Source organism: Rana temporaria, chromosome 2 (genome assembly GCF_905171775.1).
Source record: "Rana temporaria chromosome 2, aRanTem1.1, whole genome shotgun sequence".
In the NCBI taxonomy this organism is placed as follows: Eukaryota; Metazoa; Chordata; class Amphibia; order Anura; family Ranidae; genus Rana; species Rana temporaria.
In genome coordinates, this window is record NC_053490.1 from 20168506 (window position 1) to 20191216 (window position 22711).

Consider the following 22711-nt stretch of genomic DNA (forward strand, 5'->3'; position numbering starts at 1 on the left):
GAACACAATAACACTGCAGGAGTGATTCCCCCATCCACAGGTCAGCAGGTGAGAGGGTGTGTGGGGACAGGCTGGGGAGAGATACTAGTCAGTGGCTGGGTAGGCACTGGTAGTATCAGAGCCAGATACACACAGGTTACATACGCCACGATCGTTAGAGCGAGAACAATAATTCTAGTACTAGACCTCCTCTGTAACTCTAAACATGTAACCTAAAAAAAATTTAAAGCATCGCTTAGGATACCAAAAAACATTGTGCTTACTTAACTAACTAGTGTTTTTTTTAATGAATAAAAAAAAAGTTTTTAAAAAAAAAACGTTTGAAAAATTGCTGCGCAAATACCGTGCTAGAGCTGCACAATTAATCGTTAAAAAAATTGTGATCTCGATTCAACCCCCCTGACGATCTCCAATGCAGAGTTTGCTGATTCTTTCATATAACAAGTGGAAAGACTTTCAGCTATCAAAAGAAAATATCCGGGCAGTCTGCCAAGTTTTTAACAGGAGACATTGTAACTAACGCTTCCTTCTCAGATCAAAGGGATAAACTTCTGTGTGTAAAGAAAAAATCTGGGCAGTCTGCGAAGTTTGTAAACAAAATTAAACATTGTAACTAACTAACATTGGGCCAGATCCTCAAAAGGGATACGACAGCGTATCTACTGATACGCCGTCGTATCCCTGTTTCTATCCATGGAACTGATCCACAGAATCAGTTTCTCATAGATAGACAGAAGATCCGACATGTGTAAGGGACTTACACTGCCGGATCTTAGGATGCAGTACCGCATCCGCCGCTGGGGGCATTTTGCGTCGAAATGCCGCCTCGAGTATGCAAATTAGCACTTACGGAGATCCACGAAGCTTTTGAGCTTCGTTTTTTCTCTGTAAGTCTTAGTTTGCATGTGTAAAATTAGGGCTGCTTTTACAAAGTGTAAACTGTTTACACCTTGTAAAAACAGACCTTTCTGTCCAGCGACGCGTTTTTTTTTTTGTTTTACATTTTTTTTTTCTGCCGTATCTTTTTTTTTTACCGACGCAACTTTATTGACCCGTCGCGATCCACAAAGCTCGACGTAACGGAATTTCGTGCTATGCACGTGGGGGAAATGACGTCACGAGCATGCGCAGTACGGCCGGCGCGGGAGCGCGCCTAATTTAAATGGGAATCGCCCCCATTTGAAGAGGAACGCCTTGCGCCGGCAGAATTTAAGTTAAACAGCCGAAAATTTCTAGGTAAGTGCTTTGTGGATCGGGCACTTAGGTAGAAATTTTAAGGCAGTGTAACTTAAATGGGAATTTTTACGTTACGCCGGCTCTTTGTGGATCTGGCCCATTGTAACTAAATGTAACCACTTAAAGTCCAACACTTGTTTCTTAAATTAAAAAGCAATATTATTTGCTAGAAAATTACTTGGAACCGCCAAACATAAAGGGCCAGATTCACGTAGCGCAGCGGATCTATAGATCCGCTCGTTCTACGTGAATTAAGATCCGCTCCCGCAAGTTTAGGAGGCAAGTGGCTAATTCACAAACAACTTACCTCCAAACTTGCGACGGCGGACCCTAAATCCCCCGGCGGAATTCAAATTCCGCGGCTAGGGGAGTGTACTATTTAAATCAGGCGCGTTCCCGCGCCGATTTAAATGCGCAGGCGCCGTCCGGGGAATTTCCGGCGTGCATTGCTCCCACTGACGTCGCCTGGACGTCAGTGGTTGCGACGCTTACGTAAACGACGTCCGTCCGTATTCGAGAACGACTTACGCAAACGACGTTAAAAAATTTAAATTTGACGCGGGAACGTACGGAAACGACGTAAGTACACTGCGACGGGTCCGCGTACGTTCGTGAATTTGCGTATCTCGCTGATTTACATATTATTTATCGTAAATCAGCGGGAACGCCCCCGGCGCCATTTTTAAATTGAAAAAAAGATCCGACAGTGTAACACATTGTAACACTGTCGGATCTAGCCCTATCTATGCGTATCTGATTCTATGAATCAGGCGCATAGATAGGACCAGTTTACGTCAGAGATACGATGGTGTATCTGTAGATACACCGTCGTATCTCTTTGTGAATCTGGCCCTATATATATTTTAGCAGACTCTAGGGAATACAATGGCAATGGCTGCAATATTTTATGTCCCAGTGCATTTGCCCACTTCAATGAATAATAAAAACCATAAAAACAAAACAGTGAAGTTAGCCCATTTTTTTTTTTTGTTTGTTTGTTTTTTTGTTTTAATGTGAAAGATGATGTTACCCTGCAAGAATCGTGATCTATCTTCTAAGCAAAAGAATTGCAATTCTCATTTTAGCCAGAATCGTGCAGCTCTACACCGTGCAACATAAAAAGTGCAAAGACCACCATAGAGTCATTTTCTAGCAAAAAACAAATGATGATTTTTACATGTAGTAGAGAAGTGTCAGAATTAGCCTGGGTGGCAAGGGGTTAATTACCATGAGATATATACAAATAATTATTATAAGCACTGTGATCCTATCAGTTTGCTGTAGTGTGTCAGCTTGTATTTATATTGGCCGCTCTGAATGTAGCTTCTGACAGGCTGTGCAAGCAGGCCCGTATCTCCGGAACCATAAATGATTGCCGTCCCATATTTTGACCAGTTGTGGGGTAGGTCTTCCCATGCCTACCCCCCAAATGTGGGGTTTCTGTGACCTCTGGTCTGTGACCTCTGGAGGGTTACCATCTGGGGCCCTGGGGACCTCTTGGCCTTTTAATAAAATATATATATATATATATATATATATATATATATATATATATATATATATATATATATAAAAAAAAATAAACATTTATAAAAATAAAAACAAGGGGGGTTGCCACATGGGGCCCTGTGGACCTCTGAGCCCTTTAATAAAAAAATATATAAAAAAACTATATATATATATAGATATAAAAATAATTATTTTTTTATAAAAAAGGGGGGGGGGTTGCCATCCGGGGGCCTTGAAGACCTCTGGGCCCTTTAATAATAATAATAATAATAATAAAATGTTTATATATATATATATATATATATATATATATATATATATATATATATATATGTATGTATATATAATTATTTGTTTTATATATAAAAAAAAGGGGGGGCATTGCCATCTGGGGCCCTGGGGACCTCCGGACCCCTAAAAAAATAAAAGGGGGTTGTCATCAGGGCCCCTGGGGACCTCTAGGCCCCTTACAGGTGTACTGCCTGTACCCCCCTGATGGCGGCCCTGCCTCTGGGACCTCCAATGTCATTGGCAGCCTAGTTTCCAGCCCCCGCTGTGTCACATCGGCTGCCCAGCCCTACACAGCTTGAGCGACAGCGCCTTTGGGCCCTGCAACCTCGTCAGTAGCATATTGTTGAGTCTCTGCTGCTGACATGCCCCTGTGATTGGTGTGCGCAGCCTATTGCATTAGGGTGTGCACCCCAGAGCACAAACACACTTGTTTATATCAGCAGAGCAGTAGATGGTGTCAGTAGGGCAGTGGAGGGTGTCAGTAGTTTTTGTTGTGTTTATTAATATTATTATAATTTTTTTCACAATTTAGCTTTTTAATTTTTTTTTACAATATTATTTTTAATTATTTGTTTACATTTTATTTTTTAGGAGCCCCGTTGGGGGCTTTGGTGAAATATCAAGGGTCCCTAGTCCCTTTCTCTTCAGCCTCAGCTGCACTGGACAGTAATGGAGTGGGAAGTGCTCCGTTAAGAATGAACACAGGATCGACCGGTACAGATCACTCACTGTGTTCATTTAGAAAGTGAAGCATTTACCGGCCCCTTTGCCTGAACTCAATCGTGAAGTTACCACAACAGCAGCCAGAGGGAGAGGAGGTAAGCTGGCAGCACTGCAGGGAAGAGACAGGGGGCACCAGAAAGGAGAGGTAATCAGTGATGGTGATTAGGGTGTGCCCAGACACACCTGGCACATGCCTATGTCCCTTTCTCAGCCCTCTCTAGCATCCCTTGATTTTTTTTATGTATTAGTAACCATCTAGAATTGACTTACTCTCTGCTGCATGTAAATGCGTGCAATTTATATATCCCACAATTCTTTGCTTTTCTTTCGTCATTCCAATGTAAACCTGTATGGAAAAAGGATTCAAAAACTGGAGATTAGAGATAACCATCCCCTGTATCTCACAGAGAAGATATAACACGGGACGGACTCGCTGAGAATTATCTGAATTCTGTGTGTTGTAGCAGACTGGAATTGGCCTATGTAAAGGTATGGCCTGTGGGACCCAGAAGGATGTGGAGTACTCCTGTTTCAGCTTCACCAATGACTCTTGTGTCTAGGGTCATCCTATGTCCACTGGGGGCATAGGATGACTGAGAAATGATATCTTGAATTACATGAGATGGGACAGTAATGATAATTCACAATGTATTGCAGGATATCTTGAAATATTACAGGTGGTTAATTATGAACCCAACAGGTCAATAGGACAGTGATTCATTCATGTGGGAACATAGTCTGTCAAGGGGGTAATTAAGTCTGCTACTGTCATGTAAACTAGCCTTAGCCTGGCTTCTAAAGACCTTTTCATTGTGTGATGCTAATTAACACTGTTTTGTGTGAATTTCTATTGATGATAATGTGTGTTGTGAGTTAGCACAATCTAAAAGGTCAGATGTCTGACTTATGTTTACTAAAGGAATGTGTATTGTATTGAGGTGAAAAGAGCTTATCTCGGAGTCACCTCGTCTGGGTAAATGGTTAGTAATTAGCTCATATCCGTGCCAGAAAGTCTGACTAAAAATATGTATTGAGTTCCTTGTGTCATGTTGTGGGTGGAGTTAAGCCATTGTTATTTTATTACCGACTGTATATAAGAAGCCTGAGTTTCCCCATTAAAGAGTTATTCGTTTGGAACCAGAGAACAGAGCTGTTTGTCTCGTTTTCTGGGGGAGATCCAATGGGTCTTGTCTGCTGGATTGTGGAGTGCCGGAAGCTGTCGTGGGTTGGTGGAATGGAATATCGTAACAGTGTTAACCCCTGACTGTTACAGCCTAATTTTTCAATACCAAATATATAAACCCACACCTTTGTGTATTATGAGTTATAGGTGATTTAGAGATTCAGAACACGCTCACAACATTTCTAGATCTTCCTTTATCCAATATTCATTTATTGCTTTCACTTGGAAAAACAGATCCTCCGAGATCAGCCTTTCTCAATCTCGGAGGAACCCCTAAAGTCATTTTCAGGTCACAGGGATCCCCTTACTTTGCCCTCATGCAAGTTATACAAAAAAATTTGTTTTAATAAAAATTGGCAAATAAAAGGAGGAGAATGGCCAGGGCAGGTGCAACCACTAGGCAAACTCGGCATAGGGCGCACTGCTGCCTAGGGCGCCCAGCCACTGGTGTTTCTACTCCCCTCTCTTTGTAGCAAACAATAGTCTCAGCATCAGTAGGCAGCTGCCGCTCCATTCGCACATTGTGTGGCGCAGCGACAGAGGAGAACTGTGTCCCAACTCCCGAATGAATGGAAGTAAGCAAACATTCATTGTTGGGCACTGGTAGGCTGCATTTGATGGGCGCTGGAGAGGCTGCATTGAGGGGGGCTGGTGAGGCTGCATTGATGGGCGCCGGTGAGGCTGCATTTGATGGGCGCTGGTGAGGCTACATTGAGGGAGGCTGGTGAGGCTACATTGATTGGCACTTCATTAAAAAGGTGGGATATACATGGGCAGGGAAAAATTAGGTTTCGCCTAGGATGTCATAAATCATTGCACCAGCCCTGAGAATGGCTATACTGCTCCTTAGATGACTGGAGTGATGTTCATTCTACACTCCTGTGACCAGTTTTCAGCTGACAGTGGGCTTCAGCTTATGAAAGATGCCGGCCATGTGGTTCGGGATCCACCCAAAAGCCTTGTGCAGCACCTGGCTCAGCCTCTGAAGCGCTGGTGGGAAGAGCAGAGAGCCGGTGACTGACAGTCACAGACCTCTGCTCAGAGCGGAGAGGGAGAACTGAGCGATCAGCTGTGTTTGATCGCTCGATTCTCACTGCAGAGCTGGTAGAGGACAGATGCAGCATCTGATTGATGATGCATCCACCTAGGTGAGTATAAATGGGCTGGATTCAGGTAGATTTGCGCTTTTTTTTACGGAGGCGCAGGGCAACATTTTTGCCCTGCGCCCCCGCAAATTTACTGCGCTGCCCTTGATTCACGGAGCAGTAGCTCCGTAAATTGCGTGGGCACGCCGGAAAAATGCCCGGCGTAAGCGCGCGCAATTTAAATGATCCCGTAGGGGGCGGTAATCATTTAAATTAGGCGCGTACCCGCGCCGATCGTAGAGCGCATGCTCCGTCGGGAAACTTTCCCGACGTGCATTGCGGCAAATGACGTCGCAAGGACGTCATTTGCTTCAAAGTGAACGTGAATGGCGTCCAGCGCCATTCACGAATCACTTACGCAAAGTACGTAAATTTGACGCGGGAACGACGGGTATACGTAACATTGGCTGCCCCTGCTAATAGCAGGGGCAGCCTTACGCGAAAACCGCCGTACGCAAACGACGTAAACTGCGTACGCAGGGCTCGCGTAACGTTGTGAATCGGCGTTAGTATGCAATTTCCATACTATACGCTGAGCACAACGGGAACGCCACCTAGCGGCCATCGCAAGAATGCAGCCTAAGATATGCGGGCATAAGAGCCTTATGCCGCGCATATCTTAGGCTGCAGTCGGCGTAACGAGGTTCCTGAATCAGGAGCATTCGTTACGCCGGGGCAAGTAAGCAATTGCGCTGTGTAACTATGGTTACACAGGCGCAATTGCTTCTTGAATCCAGCCCAATGTTTATTTTATTTTTTTAATCCTGAACTTCTCTTTTAAATTAATAATAATAATAACAATTGTCAGAAAAGGAACACAGTAGAAATTATAGTGTCTCCTTACAATGTTGGTAAGTGTATTATCAATTTACATTGGCGGTCAGTGTAGTGTCTCCTTACATTGGTGGTCAGTGTAGTATCTCCTTACATTGGTGGTCAGTGTAGTATCTCCTTACATTGGTGGTCAGTGTAGTATCTCCTTACATTGGTGGTCAGTGTAGTGTCTCCTTACATTGGTGGTCAGTGTAGTATCTCCTTACATTGGTGGTCAGTGTAGTGTCTCCTTACATTGGTGGTCAGTGTAGTATCTCCTTACATTGGTGGTCAGTGTAATGTCTCCTTACATTGATGGCCAGTTTGATGTTTCCTTACATTGGTGGTCAGTTTGGTGTCCCCTTACATTCCCAGACAGTGTAGTGCTCCCTTACATTGGTGGTCAGCGTAGCTTTTCACTTCTTTGGTGGTCAGTGTATTCCCCCCTTACATTGGTCAGCGTGATGTCCCTTACACTGGGGGTCGTTCATTGTAGTGATCCCTTACATTGATGATTGGTCAGTGTAGTGACCACTTACACTGGTGGTTGGTCAGGGTGGTGGTCAGTGTATTGCTTGCTTACATTAGTGGGCAGTGTAGTGTCTCATTACATTGGTGGTCGATGTAGTGCTCCTTACATTGGAGGTCACAGTAGCACATCCCCATACCAAGGTCAGTGCAACACCACCAAGGTCAGTGCAGCATCTCCTTAAATTGGTGGTGAGTATGATGTCCCTTTACACTGGTGGTCAGTGTATTGTCTCCTTAAATTGGTGGTCAGTTTGATCCCCTTACATTGTTGGTCAGTGTAGTGCCTCTTAACATCGGTGATTGGTCACTGTAGTGACCCCTTACACTGTTGGTGGGTCAGAGTAGTGACCACTTACATCGGTGGTTCGTTAGTGTAGTGACCCCTTACACCAGGGGTCTTCAAACTTTTCAAACAAAGGGCCACGTTATTGTCCTTCAGACTTTAGGAGGGCCGTATTGTGGCCAGCAGGGGCAGAAAATGTCACGGGGCCCAGCATCAGTGAGAATAAATGTGACCTCAGGGTTGGTGGTCAATAGGAGGAGGAGTATTCCCCCTATTAGTAGGAGGAATAGTATCCCATCATTGGTATTCGTGGAAGATATATTGTCCCATTGTTGGTGTCAGTGGGAGAAATGGTGCCTCATATCAGTGGAAGGAATTGTGTCCCAAGGGCCGGATTAAGGCTAGCAAAGGGCCACATCTGGCCCTCGGGCCACAGTTTGGAGACCCCTGCCTTACACTGTTGGTTGGTCAGTGTAGAGACCCCTTACATTGTTGGTTGGTCAGTGTAGCGACCCCTTACACTGGTGGTTGGTCAGTGTGGTGGCCCCTTACATTGTTGGTTGGTCAGTGTAGTGACCCCTTACATTGGTGGTTGGTCAGTGTAGTGACCCCTTACATTGGTGGTTGGTCAGTGTAGTGGCCCCTTACAGTGTTGGTTGGTCAGTGTAGTGACCCCTTACATTGGTGGTTGGTCAGTGTAGTGGCCCCTTACAGTGTTGGTTGTTCAGTGTAGTGACCCCTTACATTGGTGGTTGGTCAGTGTAGTGGCCCCTTACAGTGTTGGTTGGTCAGTGTAGTGACCCCTTACATTGGTGGTTGGTCAGTGTAGTGACCCCTTACATTGGTGGTTGGTCTGTGTAGTGACCCCTTACATTGGGTGTTGGTCAGTGTAGTGACCCCTTACACTGGTGGTTGGTCAGTGTAGTGACCCCTTACATTGGTGATTGGTCAGTGTAGTGACCCCTTACACTGGTGGTTGGTCAGTGTAGTGACCCCTTACATTGGTGGTTGGTCAGTGTAGTGGCCCCTTACAGTGTTGGTTGGTCAGTGTAGTGACCCCTTACATTGGTGGTTGGTCAGTGTAGTGGCCCCTTACATTAATGGTTGGTCAGTGTAGTGACCCCTTACACTGGTGGTTGGTCAGTGTAGTGACCCCTTACATTGGTGATTGGTCAGTGTAGTGACCCCTTACACTGGTGGTTGGTCAGTGTAGTGACCCCTTACATTGGTGGTTGGTCTGTGTAGTGACCCCTTACACTGGTGGTTGGTCTGTGTAGTGACACCTTACATTGGTGGTTGGTCAGTGTAGCGGCCCCTTACATTGGTGATTGGTCAGTGTAGTGACCCCTTACACTGGTGGTTGGTCAGTGTAGTGACCCCTTACATTGGTGGTTGGTCAGTGTAGTGGCCCCTTACATTGGTGATTGGTCAGTGTAGTGACCCCTTACACTGGTGGTTGGTCAGTGTAGTGACCCCTTACATTGGTGGTTGGTCTGTGTAGTGACCCCTTACACTGGTGGTTGGTCTGTGTAGTGGTCCCTTACATTGGTGGTTGGTCAGTGTAGTGACTCCTTACGCTACTACTAAAAGTTTCTAAAAAATAATTTGGGAAATGTGTACAGACTACAAAGAAAATATTCCAAAGTTAAACAGTAAGAAAAACAATAATTTATCTCTGACTTTAGAGCTACTCTACCTGGTCTATAAAAGGCCTCATGACTCTGAAGCCTCGTACACACGACCGAGAAACTCGACGGGCGAAACACATCGTTTTGCTCGTCGAGTTCCTTGTTAGGCTGTCGAGGATCTCGGCGAGCCAAATTTCTCCATTCCCGTCGAGGAAAAAGAAGACATGCTCTCTTTTTGGCTCGACGAGATCCTCGACAGTTTCCTCGTCGAAAAATGTACACACGACCGGTTTCCTTGGCAAAAAATAACCCAGCAAGTTTCTTGCTGGTTTTTGCAGAGAAACTCGGTCATGTGTACGAGGCCTAAGGAACACTTTACTTGACTTTTAATTCCATTTTAGGTTCTACTATGTGAGTTCACCTTGACACAGAGGAGACCTTTGGAAGACAAGGCATCCTCCCCACGCCCATTCGGGTAGAAGTAATATTTGGCCGCCATGATTGGGTGCCGACTGGCCAGGAATAATCCACTATTGAAGAACCAAAATCCACAACCATGAGGTCCTGAGAGTCCAACATCATACAAAATGTGAGGAAAGGTTGACCCAAGGCAACGGCGTAGGCTGCGTGAAGCTCGTCCATCAAACACTTCCTGCAGGCACACAAAGTCGGCATTTTGGGGGAAAATGATGGACACTTCAAATGGCTCATCTCCTTCTGCGCTGGAATCATTCTCTGTCTTATAAGGTATCTCCATCATCGGCAGGGCATTCCCTGTGCTACACATTGGCACCATGTCTTCACAGTTATTCTTGGCAGGCTCTGAAGAGGAACACAGGAGGCGGGAAATGGCAGCACTGCGCCGCTGCGTGCGGTTCAGGTTATTGAAACGTGCCAAGCCATTGGGCAGAAGGCAGAGGTTGGCACTGATTAAGATGAAGGAGCAGTCACCGCTAAGTATATTGTCTGGAAGAGTGCGAGTCTTTGCGGAATTCTGATAGGAGAAGGGACGGCGAAGCCTCTGCAGAGGAGCCCAAAACAGGAAACCCAGAAAACCTAGCGGGAGAGAGAGAAGGAAGAGAAGCAAGAACAAAGGGACCCCAAGGAGTAAGCAGAAGATTCTCAGGCCTGGGCGGCGGGAGCGCTCTACACTGGTGAAAACCGCACAGGACAAAAGGTGATCGATACACCAGTAAGAAGGGAAAACCAGAGCTGAACTCAGAGATGAAAGGAAATTAAGACAAGAGCAACTGAACGGGGACTCGGGCAGAAACATCGAGACTGGACACGGCTTTTCTGGAACAGGAAGTGGGGGAAGAAAAAGAAACACACAGGAAACCATTAACATCATTTCAGCAACAATAAAACTGTTTTTTTTTTTTTTCATTTTGAATAGAATAAAGGGGTTGTAAAGGTTTGTTTTTTATTTCCTAAATAGGTTCCTCTAAGCTACTGCATTGTTGGTTCACTTACCTTTTCCATCAATTTCTAAATGTTTTTTTTCTTTGTTTTCTTTGTCTGAATTTCTCACTTCCTGTTCCTCCCCAGCAAGCTGTTCAGTAAGCTGTTCTAAATGACTTTCCACCACTCGGATGATGGGGGCAAGCTTACTGAGGAGGAAGGAACAGGAGGTGAGAAATTCAAACAAAGAAAAAAAACATTTAGAAGGGAAATGGAAGGAAAAGGTAAGTGAACCAACAATGCACAAGCTTAAAGGAACCTATTTAGAAAATAAAAGACAAACCTTTACAACCCCTTTAAGCCAGGGTCCCCTTTTCCCCATTTATTTATCCCGGAGAGCATCCTGTAGTGTAGTAATGTCACCTCCCGAGCGACCTTACACACACACACAGCCCTGGTATTATGCCATCCTCCGGCATATGATGCCACCTACTGACCCCCTGCCATAATCCTTCTCCTCATCATCCCTTGTTCCTGGCATACCACCACCCTACTTCCTGTCATCATACTTCCCACTGTCAGCTTCCTTCCAACTTACCCCCTGTCATCATCTCTATCCTCATCATAAACCCCGGTGCCTAGTATCCTACTACCCCACCCCCTGTCATCTTCATCCCCCCCTGCACCGCCAGCTCCTTCCACCCACCCCCTGTCATCTTCATCCCCCCGCACCGCCAGCTCCTTCCACCCACTCCCTGTCATCTTCATCCCCCCTGCACCACCAGCTCCTTCCACCCACCCCCTGTCATCTTCATCCCCCCGCACCGCCAGCTCCTTCCACCCACTCCCTGTCATCTTCATCCCCCTGCACCAACAGCTCCTTCCACCCACTCCCTGTCATCTTCATCCCCCCTCACCGCCAGCTCCTTCCACCCACCCCCCGTCATCTTCACCCCCCCCTGCACCGCTAGCTCCTTCCACCCACCCCCTGTTATCTTCATCCCCCGCACTGCCAGCTCCTTCCACCCACCCCCTGTCATCTTCATCCCCCGCACTGCCAGCTCCATCCGCCCACCCCCTGTTATCTTCATCCTCCGCACAGCCAGCTCCTTCCACCTACCCCCTGTCATCTTTATCCCCCGCACTGCCAGCTCCTTCCACCCACCCCCTGCCATCTTCATCCCCCCCTGCACCACCAGCTCCTTCCACCCACCCCCTCTCATCTTCATCCCCCCCTGCACCGCCAGCTCCTTCCACCCACCCTCTGTTATCTTCATCCCCCTGCACTGCCAGCTCCTTCCTCCCACCCCCTGTCATCTTCATCCCCCCCTGCACCGCCAGCTCCTTTCACCCACCCCCTGTTATCTTCATCCCCCGCACTGCCAGCTCCTTCCACCCACCCTCTGTCATCTTCATCCCCCGCACTGCCAGCTCCATCCACCCACCCCCTGTCATCTTCATCCCCCCTGCACTGCAAGCTCCTTTCACCCACCCCCTATCATCTTCATCCCCCCTGCACCGCCAGCTCCTTCCACCCACCCCCTGTCATCTTCATCCCCCCGCACCGCCAGCTCCTTCCACCCACTCCCTGTCATCTTCATCCCCCCTGCACCACCAGCTCCTTCCACCCACTCCCTGTCATCTTCATCCCCCCTCACCGCCAGCTCCTTCCACCCACCCCCTGTCATCTTCATCCCCCCGCACCGCCAGCTCCTTCCACCCACTCCCTGTCATCTTCATCCCCCCTGCACCACCAGCTCCTTCCACCCACCCCCTGTTATCTTCATCCCCCGCACTGCCAGCTCCTTCCACCCACCCCCCGTCATCTTCATACCCCCCTGCACCGCTAGCTCCTTCCACCCACCCCCTGTTATCTTCATCCCCCGCACTGCCAGCTCCTTCCACCCACCCCCTGTCATCTTCATCCCCCGCACTGCCAGCTCCATCCGCCCACCCCCTGTTATCTTCATCCCCCCCTGCACCGCCAGCTCCTTTCACCCACCCCCTGTTATCTTCATCCCCCGCACTGCCAGCTCCTTCCTCCCACCCTCTGTCATCTTCATCCCCCGCACTGCCAGCTCCATCCACCCACCCCCTGTCATCTTCATCCCCCCTGCACCGCAAGCTCCTTCCACCCACCCCCTATCATCTTCATCCCCCCTGCACCGCCAGCTCCTTTCACCCACCCCCTGTTATCTTCATCCCCCACACTGCCAGCTCCTTCCACCCACCCCCTGTCATCTTCATCCCCCGCACCGCCAGCTCCTTCCACCCACTCCTTGTCATCTTCATCCCCCCTGCACCACCAGCTCCTTTCACCCACCCCCTGTCATCTTCACCCCCCCGCACCGCCAGCTCCTTCCACCCACCCCCTGTTATCTTCATCCCCCGCACTGCCAGCTCCTTCCACCCACCCCCTGTCATCTTCATCCCCCGCACCGCCAGCTCCTTCCACCCACTCCTTGTCATCTTCATCCCCCCTGCACCACCAGCTCCTTTCACCCACCCCCTGTCATCTTCACCCCCCCGCACCGCCAGCTCCTTCCACCCACCCCCTGTTATCTTCATCCCCCGCACCACCAGCTCCTTCCACCCACCCCCTGTTATCTTCATCCCCCGCACTGCCAGCTCCTTCCACCCACCCCCTGTTACCGGACCAAGTTATTAAATGGGTAAGTATACAGTCCCCTTAACCACTTAAGGACCCATTCACGCCAATATACGTTGTCAGAATGGCACGGCTGGACACAATCACGTACCTGTACGTGTCTCTTTAAGCCCAGCTGTGGGGTCGCAAGCACGCCGCCGGCGGCATGCTCGCGACCTGGTCCAAAGCTCTGTGACCGCGCCTGCGGACCCGATTCCACGATCGGTCACCGGAGCTGAAGAACGGGGAGAGGTGAGTGTAAACACACCTTCCCCGTTCTTCACTGTGGCAATGTCAGTGATCGTCTGTTCCCTGATATAGGGAAAGACGATCACTGATGTCACACGTCCAGCCCCGCCCCCTACAGTTAGAAACACAAATGAGGTCACACATAACCCCTTCGGCGCCCCTAGTGGTTAACTCCTAAACTGCAATTGTCATTTTCATAGTAATCAGTGCATTTTTATAGCACTTTTCGCTGTGAAAATGACAATGGTCCCAAAAATGTGTCTAAATTGTCCGATGTGTCCGCCATAATGTCGCAGTCACGAAAAAAACCGCTGATTGCCACCATTAGTAGTAAAAAAAAAATCTTAATAAAAATGCAATAAAACTATCCCCTATTTTGTAAACGCTATAAATTTTGTGCAAACCAATCGATAAACGCTTATTGCGATTTTTTTTACCAAAAATAGGTAGAAGAATACGTATCGGCCTAAACTGAGAAAAAAATAATGTTCTTTTATATCCTTTTTTGGGGATATTTATTATAGCATTATTTATTATTGGTTTATAGCGCAAAAACTAAAAACCGCAGAGGTGATCATATACCACCAAAAGAAAGCTCTATTTGTGGGAAAAAAAGGACGTAAATTTTGTTTGGGAGCCACATCGCACGACCGCGCAATTGTCAAAAACTGACCAGGTCCTTTACCTGCATAATGGTCCGGGTCTTAAGGGCCAGATTCACAACCAGCGGCGCAAATTAAGTTAGTCAAAACTTATGTAATTTAAGTTACGGCGCTAATTTTTTCTCGTAAGTGCCGTATCCACAGCGCATTTGCGGCCCAATTTGCGCAAGCGTAACTTAAATCCCGAGGCGTAAGGCGGGGTTATTGCAAGTGGGAAGGAAGTGGGCGTGCTCCATTGTAATGAAGGGCCGGTCGTACTGCGCATGTGCGCACGAATCTGCACCTCACTGGGCATGCTCAGAACTTGGCTCGGCGCAATCAGTGAGATAGGTAAAAGGCCAAGCGTACTTAGTTTGAGAATCGCCCTGTGTATAAATAGCCCCAGACAAACACACTTCCCTTGCAAAAGTACATTCCTGTGTTCCCCTTTCCTAGAGCAAGTTGCTTCTGCTCTGTCGTTTGTTGGTGTGTGTTGGTGAGTTGAGTGTTAGAGTAAAGTTGTGTAGGAGTAGTAGAGTATATTAGCTGTGTTTTTTCTGTTTGTTTTTTCTGATTGTTTTTTTTCTGAGTGTATTTTCTGTTTGTTTTTCCCGTGTTTGTTTTTGAATTTGTAGTAGCTGTCTGCTTGTGTGGTTTGCTTTTTGTGTTTGTTTGTTGTGTGAGTATTTTTGTTTGTTTGTTGTGTGAGTATTTTTGTTTGTTTGTTGTGTGAGTATTTTTGTTTGTTTGTTGTGTGAGTATTTTTGTTGTTGCTGAGTGGTGGGTAGTATGGCTCCTAAGCGCAGGAAGCTGAACTTTTCTACTATAGAGAAGCAGATTCTTGCTTGGTGCATCACCCAAATATGGGCGTAATTTACATGGCCCTGAGAGCCGGAACACCCCCCCGGCCAGGAGGAAGGCGATAATACAGAAAATAACGGATCAGATCAATGTGGGGGGGGGGGGGGGGAGACGAGGACCCCCGGTGGGATACAAAAGAAGATAAATGATCTTAAGAGCCTGGTGCGTGAGAAGATGGCAAAGATCAATACCCATGCCAGGGGCACTGGAGGAGGCGCACCCTGCCCCATCAGGCTGAGTGAGGAGGAATGGGCAGTGGCCCGGTGTTTCCACCCACAGCAGGTGGTGGGCCTGCCTGGCTATCAATCTGATTCTCCTGTGAGGACAGGTAAGTTTTGGGCTTTTCCATCTGGTGATTAGCATGTGTGGGAAGGGAATATGTGCCAAGTGTGTGGATCCTCCAACCTGTGAATGTTTTGTGTCCTCCACAGATGGCCAGGAGGTTGCTGGGCCATCTGGCCAGGCTGCTGCACCATCCCCAGGACAAGAGGCTGCTGAGGAGTCCCAAGAAGGGCAGGAGTCCCCAGGGGAGGGAAGTGGCCAGACCTCCCCTCATGAGGAGGTTGAGGGGAGGAGGATCAGGGGGTGGAGGATGAAGATATGGACATTGCCAGGCATGTCCTTTTGGCATCGGATTTGTTTACCCCTGAGGCTACCCCTGAGGCTGGCAGCAGTCAGGCCACCATCAGGGGTAGCCCCTCCCACTCCTCTCCCAACAGGCCTCAACCCACAAGGGTCTCTCTCTCCCCTCCTCCCAGGCCACAAGACACGGCTGCAGGCAGGATGGCGACCCATGAGACCAGGGGGGTGGCCGAGCGTCTGTCGGCCAGTCTGCAGAGGGACAATGCCCGGCAGACGCGCCAGCTGGGTCAGATCAAGCAGACTCTGACCCAGATGCAGGACAGCCTGGGTGCAATTAAGAAATCACTCTCTGATGTGGCCACAAACTCCTTGGCGGTCATCACATGCTTGTGTGACCTGCAGACCGCCACAACAGGCGTGGCCCAGGAGGTGAGTGACCTGACCCAGGCTGTGCAGGCCAATACCCGGGCTGGCCAGGCCAATACGGCTGCCCTCACAATGTGTCTCACCAGGATAGCAGTGGCCTTGGAGGGCAGGCCATCAAGAGGACAGTCATCAGGGGAGGCTCCTCCTACCCCTGCTGACCCCCCCCCATGAGTCTCCTCCTACCCCTGCTGACCCCCCCCCCCATGAGTCTCCTCCTACCCCTGCTCACCCCCCCCAGGAGGATCCTCCTTCCCCTGCTCACCCCCCCCCCCAGGAGGCTCCTCTGGTTGGTCGTGCCCGTGGGCGGCCCAGGCGTAGCTTACGCCGCCGCAGATAATTTATGGGGGTACTTTTTATTTTTTATTTTTATAATTTTTTTGGTATACTGTACTTATGATTTGTTTTATGTGTGTGAATGATGTATGAATGTGGGGGTGGCATTCCTGATTAAATAAGGGTGTCACCCTCAGTTTTGGTGGAGGGTCCCCAGGACCAGGGAGAAGTAATCCCAGGTCCGTGTGAAAGGTGTATGAATGCACAGTGACATAATTGGAGCCGTGGCGGGGCGTTACTGCTCCCAAGTACCATTGGGGGGGTACTTGGATCTAATCCAATTAGATGTGCATGTGATGTGTCTGTGCTAGGGACCACAGTGGGTGTGCATTCATGCATTCTCATTGTGACATAATTAATGTGTGTGTTTACTGTGCAAAGATGCATTCTGCGAGGCGTCTCCTGACTGCTGTTCCCTCAGAAGAGGGGGTACCCTCGGTCACTAAAGTCACTAGTCTAGCTATGCGCATGGATGCCCCTGGCATGTTGGCATACAGATTGTTGTCCTGCAAGTGTGTGTGCTCAGCTCTTCCTTAATGGTGTTGCTTTAGCTGACATTTACACGGCAGGTGTAAAGTTAGGGCTGCTTTTATAAAGTGTAATTTTACACCATGAAACTAACAGAAGCGCACAGGGCGTAATCTACGCCGCACACACTTAATTTTGTGGATCGCCTTATCTCCCTCATTTGCATCTTTGCCTATCGAAACAGCAGTGTGTCTAGCGTATTTTGCGCTCGAAGAAGCGCCGGTGTAATTTTTTTAGGTAGGACGGAAAAAAATGGATTTCAGGCGTAACTCGTTTTGAGAATGAGGCGCAAAAATACGCGCGGCGCATCTTTCAATTACGCCATGTATCTCGAGTTAAGTCGGCGCAAGTGCTTTGTGAATCTGGCCCTAAGTGGTTAAGTCAGTAAAGTGAACAAAGTCCTTCTCTACAGCCTAGAACACACAGTACAGTCTGGGTGCAAAATACAGACTTAGCTGCATCCGTCTCGCTGTTTACTTTTCCCAGAGCCGGCTCTTCTATAGGCATGCTGGAAATACATAGCAGATCGTATAATGAGCTCAGATTCTGGGTGGAGCAGATCCTCAGATCAGTTATAGATGTTCATACTTTGGCAGTGCTGTATCATCTGTTCATCTTGTTTAACCACATTCCGGCCACCCAGCAATCTCCCATCACAGCCTGACCAATCATGACCAAGAAGACAGCCAATGACTACAATACTCCAACTGCCATTTTCCATCATCCATGTTTTAGCAAATAATCTTCACAATCATTAACCACTTGCCCTCCGGAAGGTTTTACCCCCTTGATGAGCAGTCCATTTTTTTTTTGCTATTCAGCACTGCACTACTTTAACTGGTAATTGCGCGGTCATGCAATGCTTTACCCAAATTTAATTGATGTTCTTTTTTTTCGGCACAAATAGAGCTTTGTTTTGGTGGTATTTAATCACCACTCAGATTTATTTTTATTTATTTTTTACTATGAACACAAAAAAGACCAACATTTTGAAAAAAAATAAATATATATATTTTCTACTTTCTGTTATAAACATATCCAATGAAATCTAATTTCTTCATGAATATAGGCCAAATGTATTTTGCTACATGTCTTTAGTAAAGAAAAATTGAGTTGGCTTTACTTGAACCTATGGGCCAGATTCATAAAGAGATACGACGGTGTATCTACAGATACACCATCGTATCTCTGACTTACACTGATCCTATCTATGCGCCTGATTCATAGAATCAGTTACGCATAGATAGGGCTAGATCCGACAGTGTTACAATGTGTTACACTGTCGGATCTTTTTTTCCATTTAAAAATGGCGCCGGGGGCGTTCCCGCTGATTTACGATAAATATGTAAATCAGCGAGATACGCAAATTCACGAACGTACGCGGACCCGACGCAGTCTTCTTACGACGTTTCCGTAGCGGCTTTCCCGGCGTATACTTACCCCTTCTTTCATCAGGCGCAGCCAATGTTAAGTATAGCCGGCGTTCCCGCGTCGAATTTGAATTTTTTAACGTCGTTTGCGTAAGTCGTTCTCGAATACGGACGGACGTCGTTTACGTAAGCATCGAAACCACTGACGTCCTAGCGACGTCAGTGGGAGCAATGCACGCCGGGAAATTTCGCGGACGGCGCATGCGCATTTAAATCGGTGCGGGAACGCGCCTGATTTAAATAGTACACTCCCCCTAGCCGCGGAATTTGAATTCCGCCGGGGGATTTAGGATCCGCCGCCGCAAGTTTGGAGGTAAGTGGTTTGTGAATTAGCCACTTTCCTCTCAAACTTACGGGAGCGGATCTTAAATCACGTAGATCGAGCGGATCTATAGATCCGCTGATCTACGTGAATCTGGCCCATGGTCTATAAACTGCAAAAATTTAGTTAGCTTTACTTGAACCTATGGGGCCAGATTCAGATAGGAGATACGACGGCGTATCTCCTGATACGCCGTCGTATCTCTAAGGCCGGTCGGTCGTATCTATGCGACTGATTCATAGAATCAGGTTACGCATAGATCTCCCTAAGATCCAACAGGTGTAAGTGACTTACACCGTCGGATCTTAGGCTGCAATTCCAGGCCGCGGCCGCTAGGTGGCGCTTCCGTGTCTTTTACATGTCGAATATCCAAATGAGCATTTACGCCGATTCAGAAACGAACGACCGCCCGACGCTTTTTTTTTACGTCGTTTGCGTTCGGCTTTTTCCGGCGGAAAGTTACCCCTGCTATGTATCCTATGTTAAGTATGGCCGTCGTTCCCGCGCCGACTTTTGAATTTTTTACGTCGTTTGCGTAAGTCGTTCGCGAATACGGCCGGACGTAATTTACGTTAACGTCGAAAACAATGACGTCCTTGCGACGTCATTTGGAGCATGCGCACTGGGAAATTTAGCCGGCGGCGCATGCATAGTTAAATCGGCGCGGGGACGCGCCTGATTTAAATAGTACACTCCCCCTAGCTGCGGAATTTGAATTCCGCCGGGGGATTTACGATACGCCGCCGCAAGTTTTGAGGTAAGTGCTTTCTGAATTAGGCACTCGCCTCAAAAACTTGCGGCGGCGGATCGTAAATCAGATAGGTTACGCTGTTCTAAAGATCCGCTAACCTATCTGAATCTGGCCCTGTGTCTATAAACTGGAAAACTGGAGTTGGCTTTACTTAACCCTATGGTCTATAAACTGGAAACATTTATAGCCAGATTCTTAAAGACTTACGACGGCGGATCAGTAGATACGCCGTCGTAAGTCCGAATCCGCGCCATCGTATCTTTAAGCGCATTCTCAAACTGAGATACGCTTCTCTGTTGCTAAGATACGACCGGCGTTAGTCTCCTACGCTGTCATATCTTAGCTGCATATTTACGCTGGCCGCTAGGGGTGTGTACGTTGATTTACGCCTAGAATATGTAAATGAGAAAGATACGCCTATTCGCAAACGTACTTGCGCCCAATACGCTGTTTACGTAAGGCGTTTTTCAGGCGTAAAGATAGACCACCAAAAAGATGGCGCAGCCCATGCAAGGTATGGACGTCGGAACAGCCGTCGAATTGTACGTCGTTTACGTAAGCGGACGTGAATGGGGCTGGGCGTAGGTTACGTTCACGTCGAAAGCAAGGAGTATTTGCGACGTGATTCTGAGCATGCGCGCGCATGCGCCATACCAACGGCTCTCATTTACATGGGGTCACGGGTAATTTAAATGGATCATGCCCCCTACCTGCCTATTTTGAATTAGGCGGGGTTACGCCGGGCCATTTGCGCTACGCCGACGTAACTTAGGAGGCAAGTGCTTTGTGAATACAGTACTTCCCTCACTATGTTACGTCTGCGTAGTGCAAATGGGATGCGCTACGCCGGCCTACAGATACACCACAATACGTGAATCTGGCTAATAGTTGCAGACAAGTTAAGGTATGTATTCTTAACTTAAAAAAATTGAGTTGGCTTTACTTAAAACAACAAAGTTAAAAACATGAAGGGCCAGATTCACAGACCTGCGCTCCGGCGTAACGTAACTCATTTACGTTACACCGCCGCAAATTTTCAGCGCAAGTGCTTGATTCACAAAGCACTTGCCTGTAAACTTGCGGCGCCGTAACGTAAATCCGTCCGGCACAAGCCCGCCTAATTCAAATGGGGCGTGTACCATTTAAATTAGGCGCGTTCCCACGCCGAACGTTCTGCGCATGCTCCGTTAGGAAATTTACCGCCGTGCTTTGCGCGAAATTACGGCGCCCCAACGTGTTTTTTGAACGGCGACGTGCGTTACGTCCTTTCGTATTCCCGGACGTCTTACGGCAAAAAAAAAAAAAATGTAATTTGACGTGGGAACGACGGCCATACTTTAACATGGGACGTCTAAAGATAGGCCAACAAATAGCAGCTTTAACTTTACGCCGGAAAAAGCCGACTAGCGACGACGTAAGCGAAAGCGACGAACGCCTTTGTGGATCGCTGTAAACAGCTAATTAGCATACCCGACGCGGAAAACGACGAGGACTCCACCCAGCGGGCGCCGAAGAATTACACCTACGATCCGAAGGCGTACAAAGTCGTACTCCTGTCGGATCGAAGCCTAAAGCCGTCGTAACTTGTTTTGAGGATTTAAAACAACGCTACGACGCGGCAAATTTGAAAATACGCCGGAGTATCTGTAGATACGCCGGCGTATTTCGACTGTGAATCTGGCCCGAAAAGTTAATTGAGTCAGACAAAAATAAGTTTAGTTGACAATACTTAAAAAGCTGATGCAAATAATTGCCTCCATTTTTTTGAGTAGACACAGCACAATATTTTTTACAGTGTACACACACAATACTCTCTATACTCCATGGAATATAGAATATACCCACACAATACAATCTATAATATTATATATCATATCTATACATACACACACAGGTGTCAGCTCACCTCACTTTCCAGCTCAGCAATGCAGGAATTTCTACTTTGAAAGTCACATAAATGGCTGGGCGGGGCCACGACAACTCATAAATTTTCCTTTTTTAGACTCTTCTGTCATTATAGCTGTTGATTTTATTCCTCCCTGTCCCAGATAACAGAATTATTCTTGTATTAATATGCTGGAACGCCTCCCTGGCTGGAACATTTCCAGAATGAAGCAATGTTTTATAAGCTGAAGGGAACTCCGAATAATACACAAGATCGGAGGAAACAAACCAGGCATTGCAAACAGTGTAACCCCATTCATCTTCACATCCCCCACAACAACACAGTACATTTAAATAACTCTGACATATACTGCAGTGCTGTACAGAGAACACTGAGCCAGTCACATCAGTCTCTGCACCAGAGGAGCTTACACTCTAACTCCCCCCACAGACACACACTAGTATAAATTTATATAGATCTGTGCCATGCCATCAATTGTCCCCACTGTGCCCACATCAATTGTCCCCACTGTGCCCACATCAATTGTCCCCACTGTGCCCACATCAATTGTCCCCACTGTGCCCACATCAATTGTCGCCACTGTGCCCACATCAATTGTCACCACTGTGCCCACATCAATTGTCCCCCACTGTGCCCACATCAATTGTCCCCACATAAATTGTCCCCACTGTGCCCACATCAATTGTCCCCACATCAATTGTCCCCACATCAATTGTCCCCACATCAATTGTCCCCACTGTGCCCTGTAAAATGCTGCCAGTCAGATTGCCTAATATAGTCCTCTTTTTTTCTCCCCCTGTTTGTATCTGTGTCTCACTTCCATTTATGTTTTTTTATATAGGTAGTAAATGCTGCCTCTGAACCAGTGAACCGGTAACTTTGCTTCACGTGGCTGTTTAATATCTCACACTCACTAGTAAACGCTTTGTGCGTTCTCATCTTACGGGACTACCAGTCCTGGGACCCCTACTTTATTACCTTGATACACTCTTTTGGGTAACCAGGTAACAGCTGATTACTTAATTTCACCATCCTATCACTCTAAACCCCTCCCTTCACATCCCCCCTCCTTATGCTTTGCATTTTTCACCCCGGGTCACTTTCTTTCTTTTTGGTTGCACCTATCAGGCTACATAATCTGCCTTACCCATCCTGTCTCTCAATCACAACTTTCCACCCCCTCTCCCCCCTTTTTTTCCCTCTCCTTTCTCGTCCCTTTTTCTCTTCCTCCCCATTTTCCCCTTTTCTTTTCTTCTCCTTTTCCCCCCCTCCCCTTCCCCCCCCTCTTTTTC

General features: G+C 47.6%; 1 protein-coding gene across 1 annotated transcript in view; it reads right to left on the reverse strand.

Moving 5' to 3' along the window:
* Positions 1-21476, reverse strand: part of LOC120928888 (sphingomyelin phosphodiesterase 3-like) — a 36280-nt gene extending 14804 nt beyond the window's left edge. Inside the window, exons 1-3 of the mRNA XM_040339950.1 lie at positions 21420-21476; positions 9764-10638; positions 4030-4105 (exon numbers count right to left, since the gene is read on the reverse strand). Coding sequence (XP_040195884.1) covers positions 4030-4105; positions 9764-10618 — 931 coding nt within the window. The 5' untranslated portion in view covers positions 10619-10638; positions 21420-21476. The remainder of the gene's footprint in view (positions 1-4029; positions 4106-9763; positions 10639-21419) is intronic.
* Positions 21477-22711: the final 1235 nt, after the last annotated feature.